Source organism: Salmo salar, chromosome 10, assembly GCF_965601325.2.
Source record: "Salmo salar chromosome 10, fSalSal1, whole genome shotgun sequence".
NCBI lineage: Eukaryota > Metazoa > Chordata > Actinopteri > Salmoniformes > Salmonidae > Salmo > Salmo salar.
In genome coordinates this window covers 111,960,681-111,979,293 of record NC_138300.1, presented here as the reverse complement: position 1 = coordinate 111,979,293, position 18,613 = coordinate 111,960,681, and the positions used below count along the sequence as shown (strand labels likewise).

Below are 18,613 nucleotides of genomic sequence, written 5' to 3'. Positions count from 1 at the left end.
CTCTCCAGATAAAGGGAAGAGATGGCTCTTCACACACACACACACACACACACACACACACACACACACACACACACACACACACACACACACACACACACACACACACACACACACACACACACACACACACACACACACACACACCGCGCCCCTGCCTGGTCTATATGCATGTCAACAGCAGAGAGAGGGAGGGGATGCCTTACCCCCTTTGCCTCCATCACACTATTTAAAGGAGCTTCAGTGGTGCTGGCTGGCAGAAGACGAGCCTAGTGTAGCTCAGTGGAGGAGGAGGCAATAGTAGCTATTGTAGAGAGTAGAGACAGGGTAGTACTGTAATAGTAATTATAGTAGACACTAAACAGGAACTCTGGATCCGGAACATCCTCTCCAGTGCATTGGAAGGTAACGCGTGACTCTCCATTATAAAGTTTAGTAGAAATAAAATATTGAAAACATACTGTGACTTTTGGGTCTACAAAGAGACCGTCATCAACCTTCAACTTCAATTTGATCAGAACATTCTCTCTATGCAGGCAGCCCATGGTGATGGCGTCGTCCCAGCTGAGGAAGCGGGGCGGCGGCCCGGAGAAGAGGGGTGGCCCAGAGCCGGTGCCAAGAATGCAGCCTGCCATGATGATGTTCTCCAGTAAGTACTGGTCCCGGCGGGGGCTCTCTCTGGACTCGGCCATGTTCGACCAGCAGAAACAACACCATACCGGGGGACAGATGGTAAGTGAAAGGCTGCATGGAATGAGATCTAGTGTCCTCTGCAATGGATGGGTTGGATGGTTTGTTGGTTGGTTGGTTGGTTGGTTGACTGATTGGTTGACAGATTGGTTGACTGATTGGTTGACTCATTCATTTAAACTGTCTGCAATACATGGATGGCTTGAAGAATGGGTTGATTGATTGATTGGTTGGTTGAGGTTTGAGACTCTCCTGATAACTGCATAAACTGCATGTTCTATTTAGTGCACACCGTTTTATTTATTTTTCCACTGGACTGTATATTGCTATGGACTTTCTTTTCTGAGTGAAGCACACTTAATCCGTTTTCTAGGCAATCATATCTTAGTGTCCATCACTCAACCAGGGGAAGGAAATCCTCTTTCTCATGACATGATCTTATGGCTAGCTAGCTCATCTCTCTGGTCATGTCAAAGATAAGAAGGCGAGTTAGTAGAACGGATGGTTTAAGGCACTGAGTGAGACTATTGATTGAAATACTCAGGCTGGTTTTAATGTGGCCTACACTTGGGAAAATGGTTTGGTAATCAACATTCTATCTTCATGCATCAATCACTTATCAGATCTTGTATGTGCTGTGTTGACTCATTTATTGTGTATTAATAATTGTGTTAACAGGTGGACATGTGCTGGTGTAGCGACGGTGGTTCAGTGACCTCCGCTCGCATGATGAGTAACCTTGCCTGAGACCTGAAGACTGTTTCTGTCTGAGCTAATGCCTAGCTAGGGTTTAGCTCAGTGGGTAATCCAGTCTTGCAGCGGGCAGACAACCCATGTCTGAACCTGATCAGTCACATTGGGTTACATCTGGTCATCTGTATCGACATGTCTGTGTCACTTTCTGTTCCCTGTCCGACAGTCGCGCCGGCCCTCCTTCTGTCCAATAGATGAGAACCCAACCGACAAAGAGATCAGAGAGAGCAGGGAGTCGGGGAAGACGGCTGTTGTTTTCTCTCTGAAGAACGAGGTGGGCTGCCTGGTCAAAGCCCTACGCCTTTTTCAGGTGAGTATCTACGGTCCTGCTCCACCCCATCTGCCCCAACGGCATTCTCTCCTCTCCTCATTGTCTACTCTCTGCTCTCCTAGGAGAAGCATGTGAACCTGGCTCACATTGAGTCACGGATGTCCAAGCGCATCGCTACAGAGGTTGAGATCTACGCTGACTGCAGCTGCAGCAAGAAGGAGTTTAACGAGCTGCTGGAGCACCTCAAAGACCAAGTCAATATCATCTCCTTCAACACACCCCAAAACCAGTGGTCTACAGAAGCAGGTATGACCCAGGAGTTTTGTGGTAGGTTTTCAGTTTGATAGTTTTTCAGGACATAAGCCACAGCTTATTTTGTTCTCAGTTCAACATTCACATCTGTATGGGCATATGTTGAATACTGAGTGACTTACAGCAAGAACATGAGGACATTTTGCTTTTGTTCATGGTTCAGAGTGAATGTACACATCTTATCCATATCATCTTATGTTCTGTTTGTTGTCTCATCTTGTAGGAGTATAAATGTATCTGAATGGAGATCTGTGAGTACTGAGTGACTTTTAACCAGACAAAATGTGCTTTTGTTGACCATTTCTTCTTTGTACAATTTAGTGCTAGTGAAAACTATTTTGACATTTTATTGAATGAGAGTTCATCAATGACTACTTGCTGTATGTGAAATTCTCAGTGTGGGTAGTGCTTCAGTTGAATGTGTGTAATGCTTTATGTATATATGCCTATGTATATATGATATGTGTGTGTGTGTAATGCTTTATCCTGTGTATACATGATGTATGTGTAATGCTTTATCCTGTGTATACATGATGTGTGTGTGTGTAATGCTTTATCCTGTGTATACATGATGTGTGTGTGTGTAATGCTTTATCCTGTGTATACATGATGTGTGTGTGTGTGTGTGTGTGTGATGCTTTATCCTGTGTATACATGATGTGTGTGTGTGTAATGCCTTATCCTGTGTATACATGGTGTGTGTGTGATGCTTTATCCTGTGTATACATGATGTGTGTGTGTGTGTGTGTGTGTGATGCTTTATCCTGTGTATACATGATGTGTGTGTGTGTAATGCCTTATCCTGTGTATACATGGTGTGTGTGTGATGCTTTATCCTGTGTATACATGATGTGTGTGTGTGTGTAATGCTTTATCCTGTGTATACATGGTGTGTGTGTGTAATGCTTTATCCTGTGTATACATGATGTGTGTGTGTAATGCTTTATCCTGTGTATACATGGTGTGTGTGTGCAATGCTTTATCCTGTGTATACATGATGTGTGTGTGTAATGCTTTATCCTGTGTATACATGATGTGTGTGTGTGTGTGTGTAATGCTTTATCCTGTGTATACATGATGTGTGTGTGTAATGCTTTATCCTGTGTATACATGATGTGTGTGTGTAATGCTTTATCCTGTGTATACATGATGTGTGTGTGTGTGTGTGTGTAATGCTTTATCCTGTGTATACATGGTGTGTGTGTGTGTAATGCTTTATCCTGTGTATACATGATGTGTGTGTGTGTGTGTGTGTAATGCTTTATCCTGTGTATACATGATGTGTGTGTGTGTAATGCTTTATCCTGTGTATACATGATGTGTGTGTGTAATGCTTTATCCTGTGTATACATGGTGTGTGTGTGTGCAATGCTTTATCCTGTGTATACATGATGTGTGTGTGTGTAATGCTTTATCCTGTGTATACATGGTGTGTGTGTGTGTAATGCTTTATCCTGTGTATACATGATGTGTGTGTGTGTAATGCTTTATCCTGTGTATACATGGTGTGTGTGTGTGTAATGCTTTATCCTGTGTATACATGATGTGTGTGTGTGTAATGCTTTATCCTGTGTATACATGATGTGTGTGTGTGTAATGCTTTATCCTGTGTATACATGGTGTGTGTAATGCTTTATCCTGTGTATACATTGTGTGTGTGTGTGGTGTGTGTGTGTGTGTGTGTGTGTGTGTGTGTGTGTGTGTGTGTGTGTGTGTGTGTGTGTGTGTGTGTGTGTGTGTGGGGGGGGGGGGGGGGGGGGGATGCTTTATCCTGTGTATACATGGTGTGTGTAATGCTTTATCCTGTGTATACATTGTGTGTGTGTGTGTGTGTGTGTGTGTGTGTGTGTGTGTGTGTGTGTGTGTGTGTGTGTGTGTGTGTGTGTGTGTGTGTGTGTGTGTGTGTGTGTGTGTGTGTGTGTGTGTGTGTGTGTGTGTGTGTGTGTGTGATGCTTTATCCTGGGTATTCATGGTGTGTGTGTGTGATGCTTTATCCTGTGTATACATGATGTGTGTGTAATGCTTTATCCTGTGTACACTAACGTTCAAAAGTTTGGGGTCACTTGGAAATGTCCTTGTTTTGAAAGAAAAGCACATTTTTTGTCCATTAAAATAACATCAAATTGATCAGAAATACAGTGGATACATTGTTAATGTTGTAAATGACAGACACCTCACAAGTCCTCAACTGGTAGCTTCATTAAATAGTGCCCTCAAAACACCATGAAACTGGTGTTTTGCGGGTACTATTTAATGAAGCTGTCAGTTGAAGACTTGTGAGGTGTTTGTTTCTCAAACTAGACACTCTAATGTACTTGTCCTCTTGCTCAGTTGTGCACCGGGGCCTCCCACTCCTCTTTCTATTCTGATTAGAGCCAGTTTGCGCTGTTCTGTGAAGGGAGTAGTACACAGCGTTGTACAAGATCTTCAGTTTCTTGCCAATTTCTCACATGGAATAGCCTTCATTTCTCAGAACAAGAATAGACTGATGAGTTTCAGAAGAAAGTTCTATGTTTCTGGCCATTTTGAGCCTGTAATCGAATCCACAAATGCTGATGCTCCAGATACTCAACTAGTCTAAAGAAGGCCAGATTTATTGCTTCTTTAATCAGAACAACAGTTTTCAGCTGTGCTAACATAATTGCAAAAGGGTTTCATAATGATCAATTAGCCTTTTAAATGATACACTTGGATTAGCTAACACAACGTGCCTTTGGAACACAGGAGTGATGGTTGCTGATAATAGGCCTCTGTACGCCTATGTAGATATTTCATAAAAAATCTGCCGTTTCCAGCTACAATAGTCATTTACAACATTAACAATGTCTACACTGTATTTCTGATCAATTTGATGTTATTTTAATGGACAAAAATGTTATTTTCTTTCAAAAACAAGGACATTTCTAAGTGACTCCAAACTTTTGAATGGTAGTGTGTATATATATGATGTGTGTGTGTAATGCTTAATTCTGTGTATATATGATGTGTTTGCATCCTTAGATGGGGAGGAAGTTCCTTGGTTCCCCCAGAAGATTGCAGAGCTCGACCAGTGTTCTCACAGAGTGCTGATGTACGGATCAGAGCTTGATGCAGATCACCCAGTAAGTTAGTGTATTTACTGCTGAATGACCAAAGGTAGTAAATAAAACTTAGATACATAGTGTTTTAATGTATACTGAGTACACAAAACATTAAGACCTGCTCTTTCCATGACATAGACTGACCAGGCAAATCCAGGTGAAAGCTATGATCCCTTATTGATGTCACTTGTTAAATCCACTTCAATCAGTGTAGATGAAGGGGAGGAAACAGGTTAAAGAAGGATTGTTAAGCCTTCAGAAATTAAGACATGGATTTGGTGTGCCAGCATCCCTGTAGAATGCTTTTGACAACTTGTAGAGTTCATGGCCTAATGAATTGAGGCTGTTCTGAAAGGGGGGGCAACTCAATATTAGGAAGGTGTTCCTAATGTTTGGTATACTCAGTGTACAACTAATGATCATAATTACATGATTATATATATATAAAAATACATTTATATTTGGGCTGATAATACTCAAGGAATTCACAGGAACTACAGTATATCACCACTGTTGGCTGGTTGACATGACAGATAACTCTGTGTGATCCTGTTCTTTATCTAACTTCTGGTCCCCTGCTCTGACTCCAGGGCTTCAAAGATAACGTTTACCGTCAGAGGAGGAAGTACTTTGTGGAAATGGCCATGAATTACAAATAGTATGAGTAGTCTCTTCTCTTCTCTTTCTGTTGCTTTACTGTGGAAACACTCTGGTAACCTGTTATTTTCTTACACTAATACTGTTATACTAATTGCAGTGTTAGTACACTATTTAGTTGGTATTACAATGTAAATACAGATAACAAATAACAGCTCAGTGTGCATATGATATAATACAATAGTGTAATATAAGTGTGGTTATATCCTTATCTGCGTCCACCTCCATTCCCCAGTGGCCAGCCTATCCCCCACATCAAGTACACCCCAGAGGAGGTGAGGACCTGGGGCGTGGTGTACAGGGAGCTCACCAAGCTCTACCCCACACACGCCTGTAGAGAGTACCTGAAGAACCTCCCCCTGCTCACTAAGCATTGTGGGTATCGGGAGGACAACATCCCCCAACTGGAGGACGTGTCCCTGTTCTTGAAAGGTACAGGCTGATGAATACCTCTAACAGCCCTGATGACCGTAACAGCACATTGTTGTCACCATTATCAGTGTACAGTAGAACCATAACACATTCACTCATAACAGCAAGACTGAATCAGCCTCAGATAGCTTGGTAACACATTCATCCTCACTGACACTGTCAGTCTCACCTGTGTAACCTCAGGCTGACCCTAAAAAACCACATCTGTCATTGAAACTTTGGTCCAAAGAAGAAGACATTTCCTTCCTTCAAAGTTCCCTAAAGGCATTGGCCATAATTATCATATTTTGATCCTGTTGTTTGTGTGTGACTGTTTCAGAGACGTCTGGGTTCACGGTGAGGCCTGTGGCAGGATACCTGTCTCCTCGGGACTTCCTGGCCGGTCTGGCTTACCGGGTGTTTAACTGCACTCAATATGTCCGCCACAGCACTGACCCGCTCTACACACCCGAACCGTGAGTACATCATCACCAGAGGTATAACATGTTTCCAGTTTCACAGCACTTGGCATCGCATTACTTGTTCAAACTGAAGCGCTCAAAATCAAAGTAAAATAAACGATTGTATGATTATTCGAGAGGGAGAGAGAGATGGATAACGATAACAGGAGAGAAAGAGAGAGGGGATAACGATAATGTGGAGTTTAGTCTGTAGCATACTGTTAGTTTGCATTTCACTAGGCCATATCTAATGATCTCTGAATATTATCTGATATCTGGATACAGGGACACCTGTCATGAGCTGCTCGGTCATGTTCCACTCCTGGCCGACCCCAAGTTCGCCCAGTTCTCCCAGGAGATAGGCCTGGCATCTCTAGGGGCATCTGACGAGGACGTACAGAAACTAGCCACAGTGAGCACAACACCCTGATAATGCACCTAATGCAGGGTGATTTGTAAAAAAGAATACAAAAATAAGCGTGATTTGGATTTTGTTACTTCGATTTTCTTTTAATAAAGGCTGACTGACTGTTTCGTTCTATGCTGTTGACAGTGTTATTTCTTCACCATTGAGTTCGGCTTGTGCAAACAAGACGGCCAGCTGAGGGCCTATGGTGCAGGTTTGCTGTCATCTATTGGAGAGCTGAAGGTAAAGCGTGCACACACACACACACACACACACACACACACACTGAGTGACACCTCAGTGACGGGCTGATTATTTCCTCACAGCATGCCCTGTCTGACAAAGCCTCAGTGAAGATGTTTGACCCTGGGACCACCTGCTACCAGGAGTGCCTCATCACAACCTTCCAGGAGGTCTACTTTGTCTCTGACAGCTTTGAAGAAGCCAAAGAGAAGATGAGGTAACACTAAGGGCAACCCAATGGCTTAATGTATAACAGTTTATTTTTAAGGATTGGGGCAGTACCACTCCGCTCACAATTATTTGTTTGAAACCCATTCTGCAGCGGTATATGTGTTCTGGAGGCAGCGACCACCCTAGGACATGAAGGTTGTGTGTTTGATTCCCACATGGGCCACATATACTGAATATGAGAGTCTAGGAATCTGGTCAAAGTTATTAAAATTGCTCCTAAAAACTGCATGCTCTGGTTTAGTAGGTTACATGCTGACGAGACAGGAGTCCACTGGTTTAGTAGGTTACATGTTAACGAGACAGGAGTCCACTGGTTTAGTAGGTTACATGTTAACGAGACAGGAGTCCACTGGTTTAGTAGGTTACATGTTAACGAGACAGGAGTCCACTGGTTTAGTAGGTTACATGTTAACGAGACAGGAGTCCACTGGTTTAGTAGGTTACATGGTTTAGTAGGTTACATGCTGACGAGACAGGAGTCCACTGGTTTAGTAGGTTACATGTTAACGAGACAGGAGTCCACTGGTTTAGTAGGTTACATGCTGACGAGACAGGAGTCCACTGGTTTAGTAGGTTACATGTTAACGAGACAGGAGTCCACTGGTTTAGTAGGTTACATGTTAACGAGACAGGAGTCCACTGGTTTAGTAGGTTACATGTTGACGAGACAGGAGTCCACTGGTTTAGTAGGTTACATGTTAACGAGACAGGAGTCCACTGGTTTAGTAGGTTACATGTTGACGAGACAGGAGTCCACTGGTTTAGTAGGTTACATGTTGACGAGACAGGAGTCCACTGGTTTAGTAGGTTACATGTTAACGAGACAGGAGTCCACTGGTTTAGTAGGTTACATGTTAACGAGACAGGAGTCCACTGGTTTAGTAGGTTACATGTTAACGAGACAGGAGTCCACTGGTTTAGTAGGTTACATGTTAACGAGACAGGAGTCCACTGGTTTAGTAGGTTACATGTTAACGAGACAGGAGTCCACTGGTTTAGTAGGTTACATGTTAACGAGACAGGAGTCCACTGGTTTAGTAGGTTACATGTTAACGAGACAGGAGTCCACTGGTTTAGTAGGTTACATGTTAACGAGACAGGAGTCCACTGGTTTAGTAGGTTACATGTTAACGAGACAGGAGCCCACTGGTTTAGTAGGTTACATGTTAACGAGACAGGAGTCCACTGGTTTAGTAGGTTACATGTTAACGAGACAGGAGTCCACTGGTTTAGTAGGTTACATGTTAACGAGACAGGAGTCCACTGGTTTAGTAGGTTACATGTTAACGAGACAGGAGCCCACTGGTTTAGTAGGTTACATGTTAACGAGACAGGAGTCCACTGGTTTAGTAGGTTACATGTTAACGAGACAGGAGTCCACTGGTTTAGTAGGTTACATGTTAACGAGACAGGAGTCCACTGGTTTAGTAGGTTACATGTTAACGAGACAGGAGTCCACTGGTTTAGTAGGTTACATGCTGACGAGACAGGAGTCCACTGGTTTAGTAGGTTACATGTTAACGAGACAGGAGTCCACTGGTTTAGTAGGTTACATGCTAACGAGACACGAGTCCACTGGAGTAACTCTTCTTTGCAGTCAGGTATATTCCTTCTACCAACAGGGAGTTTGCCAAGACAATCAAGAGGCCGTTCTCAGTGTACTACAACCCCTACACCCAGAGCATAGACCTGCTGAAGGACACCAGGAGCATCGAGAATGTGGTGCAGGACCTTCGCAGTGACCTCACCACCGTGTGTGATGCCCTGGGCAAGATGAACACATACCTGGGAATATAGCAGTTGTGTATCTTGGGTATATACACTTAACTTGGAAATATGTTGCTTATCTTGTTGAATATAACACCTTTGTGGAAATGAAACAGACATGACCTGTACAGTGCACAGATATCTGTTAAAATAAAAATAGATAAAATAGTAAATGTTACACTTAAAACATAAATAACATGTTTGAAGTGACATGAAAAAGAAATCAGATCTATTTTCCACTCAGAGTTTATTGTATAGAGCAGGGGTATTCAACTCTTACACTACGAGGTCCGGAGCCTACTGGTTTTCTGTTGTACCTGATAATTAATTACACCCGTCTAAATCAGTCCCTGATTAGAGGGGAACAAATAAAAAAGTGCAGTGAACTGGCTTCGCGGTCCATAGTTGAGTTTAAGAGGGATAGAGTATAATATATGGATATGTTATGCTTGAAATATATAGTATTTGAAATTGTTGGGGGAAATTCAAAGATATTTTTGACTTACTCTGTACAGTGCATCAAATGTGAAGAATACAACAGGATATTCATGAGCTTTGCATTGTTATGCAGTCAAAATGTGTCGCAAATATGTCAAATGTAACACGGCTGCCATTTGCTTTGAAATAAAGAAATGTCCCAAATGTAATTCAAATACAATACAAACATTAGGAAAAGAGAATCATTGTTATAATATTTTTAATTTCAGGCTTCTCTGGCCTTAATGTTGTAAGTATATGTATACTTGTTATGCTTGGACTGGATTGGTTTATTCTCTCTGATGAGGTAACTGATTTAATGTTCCATTTGGAATCTGTGTGCTTTTGCTTTCATGTATCGTTCTACTATACTGTTTTCACTGCACATTGCAAATGTATAGTCTTCATTCACAGCTTTACAAAGAGGAAGACAATTATATTCAAAAGAATACAAATGAATGACTATTAAATGACAAAATAAATCTTTAATTCCTTTATGGTATCAAATACTTTGTATTTTATCACTTTAAAACCACTGGAATAGCAACATATCCCACTAACACTACTTTATGTTGTAATATAAAAAAACTGTTTGTGGGATAGAGGTTCATACACAATTTCCAAAACGAACAATCTAAAGATGATTATTGTTACTTTCATCACATACTGGCTGCAGAAATATATTAACCATTCGATTTTTTTCCACATACAACCATTTCAAGGCAACTGATTGATAATCCACACTGAGCAGTTCATTCATAAATCACAGGTTCAATGTCATTTTAGAGGTTAAGATAAACCCAAACATCAAGAAAGCTATACATTCAGTATAGGCCCTAATATTTAAAAACTTGATATAAGGTGACTTAACATGGACTTAAGTCAATAAAAAAAAACTTTAGTCCATGTTTTAACGACTTAAGTCCATGTTAAGTCTGTTTATTTCAAGTCTAAATTGGGACCAATGTTCAGTATCTAACAGTACATAACTTTTGAAGGATCTCTTTAACATGAACAAAATGTAGTCAGTTTCACTAAGAAACAGCCTTATTAATGTAAGTACAGTAAGTGAATCCATAGTTTTAGGAGCAAATTAAACATTTAATATTCAGCAAAATCTTCATAAAAATGTAAATTGGTTCCCATGGATGGTTGAAGCAGCTGAAATGCCTGGCAGGTCTAATCAGTGTCTTCACTGTCAAACACATTATTCTGGAAGGAAGAAAAGACAGAATTACAGAATGTAGAAAACAATACATTGTTTTCCCCTGTTCATTTTTCTATCTTTTCTCTCATTTAGGAATATCATCCACTTTAAGCTGCTATTCCCCTTACACTCTCCTGACAGACGACCCTGCTCTGGTTCTGCAGTACTCACCCAGCCCCCGTGTTTCTTCACCCAGGCCGTGTGGTGCTCCTGGAGGTAGCGTGTCCCAAAGCCCATGGCCCGGCTCATGGGGTGGAGGTCCAGGGCAGATAGCTTGCTAGTCACCTCACAGGCCAGGGCAATCTTCTCCCTCTGGACCCTCTCCTCCTTCTCAGGGGCAGGGTAGCCTGTCTGGCCTACAGGACCATCACCCTCTACCCCCGTCACTCTCTGGAGCAGGGTGGAGGTCACGGTCTCAAACAGACTATAAGTGAAGGAAGTCTGGAGGTGCCTCTGCAAGACGTGGTTACTCTTGATCTGAGACGGGGGAGGGTGGAGGGAGGGTGAAAGGACGGGGAAGGAGGGTGCCGGGAGGGTGAGGTCAGTAAGAGTTTGGGTAGAGGGAGTTGAGAGGAAGGGAGACATTTCAACACATAATTGTGAAAGAAGAGTGTACTGTACCTGGTCTTGGACAGAGCCTTATACAGTATTTGGTATTTATGCATTCGTAACATATCGAGTACTGTATACTGTATGCTGTTATTGAGAGTCCAGGGATGTTTGACTATGGAACAAAGACATCTTGTGGTGATAAATGGAGCTGATCACGGACTACAGGAAAAGGAGGGCCGAACAGGCCCCCATTAACATCGACGGGCTGAAGTGGAGCGGGTTGAGAGTTTCAAGTTCCTTGGTGTCCACATCACCAACGAACTATCATGGTCCAAACACATCAAGACAGTTGTGATGCGGGCATGACAACACCTTTTCCCCCCCAAGAGACTGAAAAGATTTGGCATGGGTCCCCAGATCCTCAAAAAGTTATACAGCTGCACCATTGAGAGCATCCTGACCGGTTGCATCACCACCTGGTATGGCATCTAACTGTAAGGCACTACAGAGGGTAGTGCGTATGGCCCAGTACACCACTTTTGTATTTTTTTTTATTTCACCTTTATTTCACCTGGTAGGCCAGTTGAGAACAAGTTCTCATTTACAACTGCGACCTGGCCAAGATAAAGCAAAGCAGTGTGACAAAAACAATAACACAGAGTAACACATAAATAAACGTACAGTCAATAACACAATAGAAAAATCTATGTACAGTTTTTGCAAATGTAGAAGAGTAGGGAGGTAAGGCAATAAATAGGCCATGGAGGCGAAATAATTACAATTTAGCATTAACACTGAAGTGATAGATGTGCAGATGATGATGTGCAAGTAGAGATACTGGGGTGCAAAAGAGCAAGAGGATAAGTAACAATATAGGGATGAGGTAGTTGGGTGTGCTATTTACAGATTGGATGTGTACAGGTACAGTGATCGGAAGCTGCTCTGACAGCTGATGCTTAAAGTTAGAAAGGGAGATATAAGACTCCAGCTTCAGTGATTTTTTCAATTTGTTCCAGTCATTGGCAGCAGAAAACTGGAAGGAAAGGCGGCCAAAGGAAGTGTTGGCTTTGGGGGTGACCAGTGAAATATACCTGCTGGAGCGCGTGCTACGAGTGGGTGCTGCTATGGTGACCAGTGAGCTGAGATAAGGTGGGGCTTTACCTAACATAGACTTATAGATGACCTGGAGCCAGTGGGTTTGGCGACGAATATGTAGTGAGGGCCAGCCAACGTGAGCATACAGGTCGCAGTGGTGGGTAGTATATGGGGCTTTGGTGACAAAACGGATGGCACTGTGATAGACTACACCCAATTTTCTGAGTAGAGTGTTGGAGGCTATTTTGTAAATGACATCGCCGAAGTCAAGGATCGGTAGGATAGTCAGTTTTACGAGGGTATGTTTGGCAGCATGAGTGAAGGAGGCTTTGTTGTAAAATAGAAAGCCGATTCTAGATTTGATTTTGTTTGATATGAGTCTGGAAGGAGAGTTTACAGTCTAACAAGACACCTAGATATTTGTAGTTGTCCACATATTCTAAGTCAGAACCGTCCAGAGTAGTGATGCTACGTGGGCGGGCGGGCGGGTGCGGGCAGCAATCGGTTGAAGAGCATGCATTAAGTTTTACTTGCATTTAAAAGCAGTTGGAGGCCATGGAAGAAGTGTTTTATGGCATTGAAGCTCGTTTGGAGGTTTGTTAGCACAGTGTCCAAAGAAGGGCCAGATGTGTCAGAATGGTGTCATCTGCGTAGAGGTGGATCAGAGAATCACCAGCAGCAAGAGCGACATCTTTGACATATACAGAGAAAAGAGTCGGCCCGAGAATCCAACCCTGTGGCACCCCCATAGAGACTGCCAGAGGTCCGAACAACAGGCCCTCCGATTTGACACACTGAACTCTATCTGAGAAGTAGTTGGTGAACCAGGCGAGGCAGTCATTTGAGAAGCTAAGGCTATTGAGTCTGCCGATAAGAATGCAGTGATTGACAGAGTCGAAAGCCTTGGCCAGGTCGATGAAGACAGCTGCACAGTACTGTCTTTTATCGATGGCGGTTATGATATCGTTTAGGACCTTGAGCGTGGCTGAGGTGCACCCATGACCAGCTCGGAAACCAGATTGCATAGTGGTGAAGGTACTGTGGGATTCAAAATGGTCAGTGATCTGTTTGTTAACTTGGCTTTCGAAGATTTTAGAAAGGCAGGGCAGGATGGATATAGGTCTATAACAGTTTGGGTCTAGAGTGTCTCCCCCTTTGAAGAGGGGGATGACCTCGGCAGTTTTCCAATCTTTGGGGATCTCAGATGATACGAAAGAGAGGTTGAATAGACTAGTAATAGGGGTTGCAACAAAAAGGGTCCAGATTGTCTAGCCCAGCTGATTTGTAGGGATCCAGATTTTGCAGCTCTTTCAGAACATGAGCTGTCTGGATTTGGGTGAAGGAGAAGCGGAGGGGGGCTTGGGCAAGTTGCTGCAGAGGATGCTGAGATGTTGGCCGGGGTAGGGGTAGCCAGGTGGAAAGCATGGCCAGCCATAGAAAAATGCTTATTGAAATTCTCGATTATCATAGATTTATCGCTGGTGACAATGTTTCCTATCCTCAGTGCAGTGGGCAGCTGGGAGAAGGTGCTCTTATTCTCCATGGATTTTACAGTGTCCCAAAACTTTTTGGAATTAGTGCTACAGGATGCAAATTTCTGTTTGAAAAAGCTAGCCTTCGCTTTCCTAAATGACTGAGTATATTGGTTCCTAACTTCCCTGAAAAGGTGCATATCGCGGGGCTATTCGATGCTAAATGCAGAACGCCACAGGATGTTTTTGTGCTGGTCAAGGGCGGTCAAGTCTGGAGTGAACCAAGGGCTATATTTGTTCTTAGTTCTACATTTTTTGAATGGGGCATGCTTATTTAAGTTTGAGAGGAAAGCACTTTTAAAGCGCAACCAGGCATCCTCTACTGATGGGATGAGGTCAATATCCTACCCGGGCCAGGTCGATTAGCAAGGCCTGCTCGCTGAAGTGTTTTAGGGAGCATTTGACAGTGATAAGGGGTGGTCGTTTGACCGCGGACCCATTACGCACGCAGGCAATGAGGCAATGATCGCTGAGATCCTGGTTGAAGACAGCAGAGGTGTATTTAGAGGGCAAGTTGGTCAGGATGATATCTAAGATGGTGCCCATGGTTACAGATTTAAAGTTGTACCTAGTAGTTTCACTGATAATTTATGTGAGATTGAGGGCATCTAGCTTAGATTGTAGGACGGCCGGGGGTCAAGCATGTCCCAGTTTAGGTCACGAACTCTGAAGATAGATGGGGGCAATCAATTCACATATGGTCTCCAGGGCACAGCTGGGGGCTTAAGGGGGTCTATAACAAGCGGCAACGGTGAGAGACTTGTTTCTGGAAAGGTGGATTTTTAAAAGTACAAGCTCAAATTGTTTGGGCACAGACCTGGATAGTATGACAGAACTCTGCAGGCTATCTCTGCAGTAGATTGTAACTTCGCCCCCCTTGGCAGTTCTATCTTGTCGGAAAATGTTATAGTTAGGGATGGAAATGTCAGGATTTTTGGTGGCCTTCCTAAGCCAGGATCAGACACGGCTAGGACATCCGGGTTGGCGGAGTGTGCTAAACAGTGAATAAAACAAACTTAAGGAGGAGGCTTCTAATGTTAAAATGCATGAAACCAAGGCTTTTACGGTTACAGAAGTCAACAAATGAGAGCGCCTGGGGAATGGTAGTGGAGCTAGGTGCTGCAGGGCCTGGGTTAACCTCTACATCACCAGAGGCACAGAGGAGGAGTAGGATAAGGGTATGACTAAAGGCTATAAGAACTGGTCGTCTAGTGCGTTCGGAACAGAGAGTAAAAGCAGCAGATTTCTGGGTGTGGAAGAATAGATTCAAGGCATAATGTACAGACAAGGGTATGGTAGGATGTGAATACAGTGGAGGTAAACCTAGGCATTGAGTGACGATGAGAGGTTTTTTCTCTAGAGGCACCATTTAAGCCAGGTGAGGTCACCACGTATGGGGGTTGGAACAAAAGGGCTAGCTAAGGCATATTGAGCAGGGCTGGAGGCTCTACAGTGAAATAAGACAATAATCACTAACCAAAACAGCAATGGACAAGGCATATTGACATTAGGGAGAGGCATGCATAGCCGAGTGATCAAAGGATCCAGTGAGTAGCTTGGCGAGCTGGAGACACAGCGATTCAGACAGCTAGTGGGCCGGGGCTAGCAGGATAGCAGAAGGGCCTTCGGGGGACGTCGCAACGGAAGAGGCAAAGCTTCCTGACATCCTGGACCTATATACTAGGCAGTGCCAGAGGAAGGCCCCAAAAAATTGTCAAAGACTCCAGTCATCAAAGTCATAGACTGTTGTCTCTGCTACCGCACGGCAAGCGGTACTAGAGCGCCAAGTCTAGGACCAAAAGGCTAGACAAATGGCCACCTGGACTATTTACATTGACCCCCCCCCCCTTTGTTTTTACACTGCTGCTACTCGCTGTTTATTATCTATGCACACTCACTTTACAAATTACCTCGACTAACCTGTACCCCCGCACATTGACTCGGTACCGGTACCCCCTGTATATAGCCTCGTTATTGTTATGTAAATATCTTGTGTTACTTTTAGATTTTTTTAAAAAGTTGAGTTTATTTAGTAAATATTTTCTTAGCTCTATTTCTTGAACAGCATTGTTGGTTAAGGGTTTGTAAGTAAGCATTTCACTGTAAGGTCTACACCAGTTGTATTCAGCATTTCACTGTAAGGTCTACACCAGTTGTATTCGGCGCATGTGACAAATAAGATTTTATTTGAAATGGGTAGTCCAATTGCATTTGAAACCCTTCCCCTTTCTCCCCATGAAAAAACACACACACCTCTTCATTCAGCTTGTCTCCAGACGCCTTCAGCAACTCCACTAGTCTTCGGATGACATCTGCAGGGAGACAAAACCAATCAGTAACTGTCCATTCACATCTGAGGCATCAGAAAGGCACTAAGTTCAAGTTCAACTTTATGCAAATCATTGCATTACCCTACTATATCATGTAAAGTACTTTGAAAGCTACAACTGTAAGGAAAATCACTTAAAGGTGCTACACATATAATTTCTCAGAGTTTCTCCCCTATGTGGAAGCTAGGTAAATTGCAACAGCACTTGGCTGCATTCAAAACACATCTCCTCCTACCCCGCATTCTATTTCCTCGTAACATGGTGGAGACTCACGTTTGAGCCTTTTACTTTTGGTTTCAAACAGCTGTAAAAATATATTTTTTTGTTATTGAAAAATATATTTCTCAGCAATTTAGATGGTACAATGATTCCCTACACGATTCAGTGCTTGATTTCTCACATAAACTGAAATTGTACAGTGTAGAATTTTTGCAACCAGGAAATGACAGAGTGACTTCTACATTGGCCGCTTGACCCATTTTCCACTAGATAACACAGCCACACAGCTTTCCCATTTTGACAACAGATGCCGCTCAGGCGGGAGAAATCAATAGACAAATATCACAGCCAATCACAACACTGATTGGCTGTGATTTACCGGCGGTGAGCCAATTACTCACCGCCGGTAAGTAATACTGTGAAACACTATAATTCCACTATTACTGCACATATATTATGGCCATTTTCTGAAATTACAATGCATCTTTAATAGCCCGAATCCATTTATTATCATAAACATTATTGTTGTGAGTGTGAAAGAGACCCACCATGTTGATCCTCTGTCCCGTCTGACTCTATGTCGTCTGTTGTGATCTGCACAGAGTCTGCAATCTGAGTCAACCTGTCTGCTACTCCATTCAAGGTATTGCCCTCTCCTCCTGCAGCTCCAGCAGCTGCTTTACACACATACCACCCACACACACACGCACGCACGCACACACCACCCACACGCACGCCACGCACACACACCACCCAAAGGCACACACACCACCCACACACAGTTTGTAGTTGCAGGGGTTACATAAATGTGTATGTTCTAAGTAGCACAATATTCTGTGATCAATCCATATATTTGACATATAATATTCTATGATGATGAGGCTGGTGAGAATATCTATAGGAGGCCGGGATAATTGGAATGGTTGGAATGGAATCAATAGAATGGTATCAAACATACGGAAACCACAGGTTTGACTACGTTCTATTCACTCCATTCTGGCCATTATAATGAGCTTGTCCCCCGATAGCTCCTCCCACCAGCCTCCACTGTTCCGCACAGAATGTTCCAGTGCACAGAAACATACCTGTAACTGTATAGATACTAGGTGTGGATACATCCCCCCCTGTCTTTGTTGCTCCCTTTTCCACCACCACTGTTTTCAACTACCTCTTACCTGCCACTAGGCCATGTCTGGACGGAGCCCAACATTGAAATTCGCAATGTATGGGACCGGTGTCATAAAATGTAGCATTATGTCTGGATGGAGGAGAACCTTCTTTTTGAATCTGACTTTGAAATTGAGGCATTCGGCCAGACCGCTGCCTCTTCCTCTTGCCACAGTAAGCCATGAGCAGCCGATACTCATCGCTACGTTGGTCCACTCCGCATGCATCCACGGCAGCCCCTGCTGTTGCATGGTTCTCCATCTCACTGCCACACCACACACAACCAGACAGCTTGGAACACTGCAGGATCTGCAGAAATAAATACAAAAATAAGAAATGTAATGTTGACTTACGTTGGTCGCTAACCATTTTAAAACAATAATCTCTAGTATAAAACAGTAAAAATAAGAAATGTAATGTTGACTTACGTTGGTCGCTAACCATTTTAAAACAATAATCTCTAGTATAAAACAGTAAAAATAAGAAATGTAATGTTGACTTCCGTTGGTCGCTAACCATTTTAAAACAATAATCTCTAGTATAAAACAGGCGTCTTTTCCCTCTTCAATAATCTTTCTGGGGGACCCACAGACAGTGCAGGGTTTTGTTCCAGCACAGCAGGGTAGGCTATTAACATTGATTCAAATAATAAAGTGGAATCAGGTGTGACATATTACTGGGCTGGAACAAAATATTACACAGCATGTGGGTCCCCAGGACCGAAGAACACCAAACAATTACTTAGGCCTACA

At 43.1% G+C, this 18,613-nt stretch overlaps 2 protein-coding genes across 3 annotated transcripts in view; one reads left to right on the top strand and one right to left on the bottom strand.

Moving 5' to 3' along the window:
• The first annotated feature begins 273 nt into the window (after positions 1-273).
• On the top strand, positions 274-10,254 carry tph2 (tryptophan hydroxylase 2 (tryptophan 5-monooxygenase)). Its single transcript, XM_014125607.3, has 12 exons — positions 274-405; positions 537-732; positions 1,610-1,753; positions 1,837-2,020; positions 5,027-5,127; positions 5,697-5,764; positions 5,999-6,195; positions 6,515-6,650; positions 6,921-7,047; positions 7,189-7,284; positions 7,368-7,501; positions 9,138-10,254. The coding sequence occupies exons 2-12, from the start codon at positions 544-546 to the stop codon at positions 9,310-9,312; spliced, it is 1,551 nt and encodes a 516-aa protein (XP_013981082.1). The 5' UTR covers positions 274-405; positions 537-543; the 3' UTR covers positions 9,313-10,254.
• Positions 10,225-18,613, bottom strand: part of LOC106561540 (uncharacterized) — a 24,888-nt gene continuing 16,499 nt past the window's right edge. Inside the window, exons 3-7 of one of the 2 annotated variants that reach the window (XM_045688430.2) lie at positions 17,870-18,170; positions 17,243-17,371; positions 16,399-16,457; positions 11,138-11,443; positions 10,225-10,971 (exon numbers count right to left, since the gene is read on the bottom strand). In XM_045688430.2, the coding sequence (XP_045544386.1) occupies positions 10,939-10,971; positions 11,138-11,443; positions 16,399-16,457; positions 17,243-17,371; positions 17,870-18,170 (828 nt within the window). In that variant the 3' untranslated portion in view covers positions 10,225-10,938. The remainder of the gene's footprint in view (positions 10,972-11,137; positions 11,444-16,398; positions 16,458-17,242; positions 17,372-17,869; positions 18,171-18,613) is intronic. The other variant, XM_045688431.2, reaches the window with a different exon arrangement.

Coding starts and splice junctions, on each gene's coding strand:
- tph2 (XM_014125607.3), top strand. CDS start 544: ATGGTGATGGCGTCGTCCCAGCTGAGGAAGCGGGGCGGCGGCCCGGAG. Junction 6,196..6,514: donor CGTGTCCCTGTTCTTGAAAG/GTACAGGCTGAT, acceptor TGACTGTTTCAG/AGACGTCTGGGTTCACGGTG. Junction 7,048..7,188: donor ACGTACAGAAACTAGCCACA/GTGAGCACAACA, acceptor TGCTGTTGACAG/TGTTATTTCTTCACCATTGA.